This window comes from Bufo bufo, chromosome 1 (assembly GCF_905171765.1).
Source record: "Bufo bufo chromosome 1, aBufBuf1.1, whole genome shotgun sequence".
Taxonomy (NCBI): domain Eukaryota; kingdom Metazoa; phylum Chordata; class Amphibia; order Anura; family Bufonidae; genus Bufo; species Bufo bufo.
Window position 1 is genome coordinate 828,571,568 of NC_053389.1, and position 6,508 is coordinate 828,578,075.

Sequence of the window (6,508 nt, forward strand, 5' to 3'; positions counted from 1 at the left end):
AAAGGATCTTGACACCTTCTTTACCCAGCCAGAAATTTCACAAATCCTTCTGAGACCTCATAAAACTTCAAGATGTGTCCGAACGCAGGAAAATGGTTACAAAATTTTAACAAGATGGTATAAAACCCCGGATGTCACATGAAGATACAACACGGATAGATCAGTTATGTGTTGGAGGTGTTGTACTGACAAAGGCTCATATTTCCATATTTGGTGGACCTGCCCTCAAATTAAGACTTGGTGGTCCGAAATATTTGACATATGTAACAAGATTTGGCACTCGGCTATCCCAACATCACCACAATTAGCCCTATTGGGGATCCATACTTCCAATACAACTGGGACTATCCCTCCACTTTTTAGTCATCTCCTCAATGCAGCTCGTCTTTTGATTCCTTGCTATTGTCTATCAGAGGAACTCCCATCCATAACCCATTGGCTGTGTAAGGTGGATCAACTTTATAGGTTTGAGGAAATAGCTTCATGGGAGAATAACAAGATAATGAAGTTTAAGAAATGTTGGCTACCTTGGTCCTTTTTTAGGAATTATTGAAGGTATATTTATTGTAATCAGATTCTACCTATCTATTCATTCCACTTCTGAGAATTATTTTGATTGTCCCTTATTTCTATATACTTGTCCATATTAGGCAACTGTACAGATTTTTAGTAATCTCATTGAACTGTACCTGAAAAGTATTATTTGTACTTTTTTATTGTTATCCTAATAGATTCTTTGTGAATTTATAATTTTCTTCAATAAAGAATGAAAATAATAATAATAATATATTGATCCCGTACATTGAACGCCTTAAAAAAAAGACATGCACACTCCAAAATCATATCAGTAAAAACTAAGCCCTGAAACAGCTGTATACAGTATATCTAACCCTGCATAAGTTATGGGGGTCAGAATATGGATATTCAAAATAATATATAGTTTTTTTTTAAGTTTACATTTTTATTTTTTTCAGTATAAAAACACAATAAAAACCATATAATTGTGGCATCCCTGTAATCGTACTGACTTGGATAATGAAGGTAACAGGTCAGTTTTACAGCATAGGGAACTCCATAAAACAAAACCCATAAAACTGTGACAGGATTGCATTTTTTTCCAATTCCACCCCATTTGGATCCCACACAACAATATATGCAATATTAAATTGTGCCATTAGAGAGTACATGTCCCACAAAAAACTAGTCCTTGTATGCATATGTGAACACAAAAATAAAAAAAAAGTTAAAGGTCTTCTTTATTCTTTTACTGTATATCAGTGGTGCATTCTGATGCTCCACCTTGCCCTGTTGCATCTGTTTACTGCCGATGACATAATGGGCTTCACATCACTATGCTAGGTGGAAGCTTCAGCCTAGCAGTGAGCCTGGTGATGTCACCGGCACAGCTGGGCGGTCCATACTGCCTAGCAGTGAGCCCACTGTCATCACCAGTACAGATGAGTGGCCTATACTGCCTATCAGTGAGCCCAATGATTTCACCGGCACACATAGGCGGTCTATACTGCCTAGGAGCAATCCCAGTGATGTCACTGGCACAGAAGGCGGCTTTTACTGCCTAGCAGCAAGCCCAGTGATGTCACTGGCACAGAAGGCGGCCTTTACTGCCTAGCAGCGAGCCCAGGGACATCACTGGCACAGATGGTTGGTCTATACTGCCTAGCAGTGAGCCTGGTGATGTCATGGCACAGATGGGCGGCCTTTACTGCCTAGGAGAGAGCCCAGGGACATCACTTTCACAGATGGCGGCCTTTACTGTCTAGCAGGGAGCCCGGTGTTGTCACAGGCACAGATGGGTGCTGAAGGCTGTTTTGGTGGCGGGCACTATGTTACTTTGCGTCACTGGCAGTAATCAAACAGATCTTGCAATCTGCGATGCAGTGCAAGGCAAGGGGGAGCATCGGTGCAAGGAAATGCTCCGTTGCTACACTCATATATATATATATATATATATAGTAAAAGAATAAAGAAAAGCTTTTATCCAGGTTCAGCCCTGAATCTGGAGAACACATTTAATGCATGGAGTAAAAACGATAACACAAAAACTGAAACTAGCCCGTGGCTGAAAGGGATAATGTCTCTTGTCTACCTTTGTCAAATGATAGTAACCTGAACCTTAAGACACTTTCTGTATTATAATTATTTTATTAGTCTTATTGTCACACAAGTTCAGCACGATTGATTCCTAACGTATTTATGTGTCCGTATTACAAATGTGTCTATAAATGCAGTCAGTTTGTGTTAGTAAACCTGCAGTTGGGCCAAGGAACATACCCATAATACGGATGCATAAATCCGTCCGTAATAAAGAAGGGTGAATTCAGCTTCATTATTATGTATTTCTTACATTACTCTGGTTCTGGAAAAATTTTAAGTCATTTTAAAGTAAATTTCGTTGTATGTTTTTGAAACATTTTACTGCATTTATAGCTTTCCAAATATCTTTATTTCTCAGGCTATAAATAATAGGATTGATCAGTGGTGTAAACACTGTATACAGCAGTGATAGGATCTTACTAAAGTTCAGTGATTCAATTTTTTGTGGAAAAACATAAACACTGAACATAGTCCAATAGAATATGGAGACCACAATGAGGTGGGAGCTACAGGTGGAGAACGCTTTCTGTCTACCAGTACTGGAAGGGATCCTTAGGACAGTGACGATGATATTAGTGTATGATAACATTATTATTATTGTTGGTATGATAACTGATATTATACTGAGGAAATAGATTTCTAATCGAAGGATAAAGATGTCAGAACAGGAAATTTCTTGTAAGGGAAGAAGATCACAGAAGAAATGGTCCATAATATTTTGTTCGCAAAAATTTAGCTTTGAGATTGTAAAAATGTCAGTGAATATTATGGAAAAACTGATCAACCAACAGGCGATGGATAATTTCACACATCTTTCAGTAGTCATGATAGAAGCGTAAAGTAGGGGATTGCAGATGGCCACATATCTGTCATAAGACATCACTGTGAGGAGAAGACATTCAAATGCTTCAGAGGTGCTGAAAAAATAAAATTGAGCAATACAGCCAGTAAAAGAGAGGGTCCCCCCATTTTTTTGTAGAATATGAAGCATGTTGGGAATAATTTCTGTAGTCAAGAGGATGTCATTGACAGATAGTTGAGAGATGAAGAAGTACATTGGAGTTTGGAGGTTCTTGCTGGTGGACACCAGAGTAATGATCAGGAGGTTCCCACATATTGTCCCACAGTAAACCACCAAGAAAAGCCAGAACAGGAAAGTTCTTACATCTCGACTGCCTTGGAATCCCAAGAGGAAAAATTCTGTCACCATAGTCAGATTCGTCTCCTGTATATTAGCATAGACATAAATGGGGTCATTTATCAAAATGTTGTAAAGTAGAGCTGGCTTCCAAAGGAGCTGTCAAAAAAGAAAAGTGGAATCTGATTGGTTGCTATGGGCAACCAAGCCAGTTCTACTTTACACCAGTTTGATAAATGACCCCAAAGATCTAAGTAAATAACCTTCTAGTTAACTAATGAGTAATATAACGATACCTTGGGCTAGTGGTAGTGAACCGTTTAGAGACCGAGTGCCCAAACTGCAACCCAAAACCCACTTATTTATCGCAAAGTGCCAACATGGCAACTTCACCTAAATATCAATATAGTATGTCTTTCAGGTACTTTATCATTAGGCTATAATAACCTGCCTACATTCAGTGTGCTGCCTGTGCCATACATTGTGCGTCCTTTGCTGATGAATGGCAGGAAAAATCTATTGGTACACCTTAGACCAGGGATCAGCAACCTTCGGCACTCCAGCTGTTGTGAAACTACAATTCCATTCGTTTCTATGAGAGTTCTGAGAAGAGTAGAGAGGAATTTTCATGCTGGGAGGTTTAGTTTCAGAACAGCTGGAGTGCCGGAGGTTGCTGACCCCTGCCCTAGACTCTTTCCAAGGTGTGGGTGCCCACAGAGAGGGCTCTGAGTGCCGCCTCTGGCATCCATGCCATAGGTTCACCACTACTGCCTTAGGCAAACTTCACACTTACAGCAAAGCTAATCCAGGAGGCTATTTCAGCAGAGAACAGCCTAACTGACTTCTCTGGACCCAGTATAGCTGGATAGTGTTGCGGCTTTGCACACTGCCAGAACCTATTGACTATAATGGGATCCAGCAGTGATACTGCTGCTCCCCTGCATAAATGTCAAGATTTGGCCAGACAAAATCTGTTGCATGAAGAGATTTTTGTTCAGCTGAATCCTGCCATTTATATTGGGGCCATATCCCAGTATAGACAATGGGTTCTAGTGGGCATGCCGCATATTCAGCTATGCCGTATCCGGAGAACCTCACCAAGCTGTTCTCTGCCGGAAAAGTAAGCCACCTTCGCCTTGCAGCAAGTATAAAAGTAGCCTAATATGATATAAGGACTGGAGTATCATAAGTGTATGGTCATGACATAGCAGTGTTATCTTTAAAGAATGATCCAACTAAAAAAAGAAAACTTGTAGATGTACAGTACTATGCCCGTTGTAAAGTAGCTGGTGTGTCTAAGGACTCTGAAACACATAAACCTGGTTACATACATTTGTTGCCATTGATTTTTTTATTTTTTTGTAAACCTTTTTGTGTTGGACCTCTGTTTTTTGGACTATATGGTGGAGTCTGGATTACCGAAGGCTAAAAACATCTCTAAAATGTGAGAAGACCTCTCTTCCTTTTATATTGATTCTGTAGCAAACAAACCCTGATGTGTCACATCCAGCCCAGTGTCTCCAAAGTTCTCATTTATAGGACTTATGTGAATAAATGCCCGCCTTACATTCATCCCCAAATTTACTTACATTATGTGTTTCCATATATTTGCTTAAACAATTTTCTTTTGGAGATAATCAATGAAGTTTTTTGTCATTAATTTCAACCCTGTACATAAGTAGTTCCAGAAAGCAAATTTTCATAGGATTCCGTCACAATACATCTGCCAACATATGAACAATTCATGTGACAAGAGCCATTAGAAGACAACCAGTGTATATGCACGGCCTGGAGCTGAGGGATTGATGATAATAACTCTACGGGGATGTTTTTGACGCTTTTTTCCTCATCTCCTGTGTTCCAGTCCATTGAGAGATAGATACAGAAAATTATTTTTGGTAATTTCTGATTTATTTACAACAGCGGTAAAGTATATGAATATTCTAAAGAATTCATAGAGGTGGAGAATGCAAAAGTTAGGGGATCACCATTCACATTTGATAAGATAATGAATAATTTAGGAAATGTATCTGATCAAATGGAAAGTGAAATGTCAGGTTCTTCATGCTACTGATATTAACAGGGTTGCTCAACTAACTGAATGGTGGGGGGCCCTGCACCCCCTCGCTGCTCCCTTTGAAGTAAATAGGTGCAGTGCTGCCTTGACTAGCTCCGTCCATTACACAGTGAATGGAACTGTGCAGATCTGGCACCAATGGAGTACCTCTAATAGAGGCAGACCACGCAGCAGGAAAAGGTGCCTGCAGTGGAGGATAGGCCCCACCCTCTAATTACACTCATTACGTTCCGCTCCAGTATATTATCTCTACCATCAATGGAGAAAGCTAAATGACCTGTGTTGATGTCATCACAGGTCCTGTACATCTAGTAAAGGAACTGCACAAAGAATGATAGATAGAAGCATCTGTCAGGACTTGTGATGACACCATCATCATCAGCAGCATCATCTTCCTGTATATCTAGAAAAAAAACTGCACAGAGTATCATCACAGGTCCTTCAACCCCCAACAGCTTAGAAGATAAGCTCATCTGTAGCATCACAGGTCCTGTACATCTAGTAAGGGAACTGCACAGAGCATGGTGAAGTTGCTTCATTAGATAGAAGCATATGCCAGGACCGGTGATGATATCATCATCATCTTCCTGTATATCTAGTAAAAGAACTGCACAGAGCATCATCACAGGTTCTTCAACCCCCAACAGCATGGAAGATGAGCTCTCCACTTCGACTAGAATGGAGTAGTAAGAATAAGTCATTCTCCTTTCTCTTCATTTGCCCACATCATTCCCTATTTTTAGTCATATTTAGTCATATTTCACTTGTGTATACATAGTACTGCAGACAGTTACAACCACTATTACCTCAAGACTATAATACATAACTAGAGAGGAGCGAACTGAAGTTGACAAAGTGGAATTTGATCTGAATTTCAGGAAAAATTTGATTCGTCCTGAAGTCAAATTTCCTCACGCTTCGTGGAAACTAGAGATGAGCGAATTTTTCAATAATATGTAGCACAGTACACTGCACGGCGCACGCGCAGTGCCCCAAATTGGAAGTAAGAGGACCGACCAAGCATCTTTTTCCATCTCCCGGTTCCTAAAATCTATTCCATACACCGGCCCCTGATAGGGGACAAAACAGAGATTAAAATGGTAAGAACAGATTTTTTTAATTAAACAAAATGAGGTCAGCCTCAGCGGAGCTGGGTATTTTGCACAATGGCTGTAGGC

The 6,508-nt window shown here is 40.0% G+C and overlaps 1 protein-coding gene across 1 annotated transcript; it reads right to left on the reverse strand.

Moving 5' to 3' along the window:
• Positions 1-371: 371 nt before the first annotated feature.
• LOC120989912 (olfactory receptor 1009-like) lies at positions 372-5,638 on the reverse strand. The gene is made up of 3 exons (XM_040418365.1): positions 5,558-5,638; positions 2,438-3,340; positions 372-479 (listed from the first exon to the last, which is right to left on the reverse strand). The coding sequence occupies exons 1-3, from the start codon at positions 5,636-5,638 to the stop codon at positions 372-374; spliced, it is 1,092 nt and encodes a 363-aa protein (XP_040274299.1).
• Between the last annotated feature and the right edge of the window lie 870 nt (positions 5,639-6,508).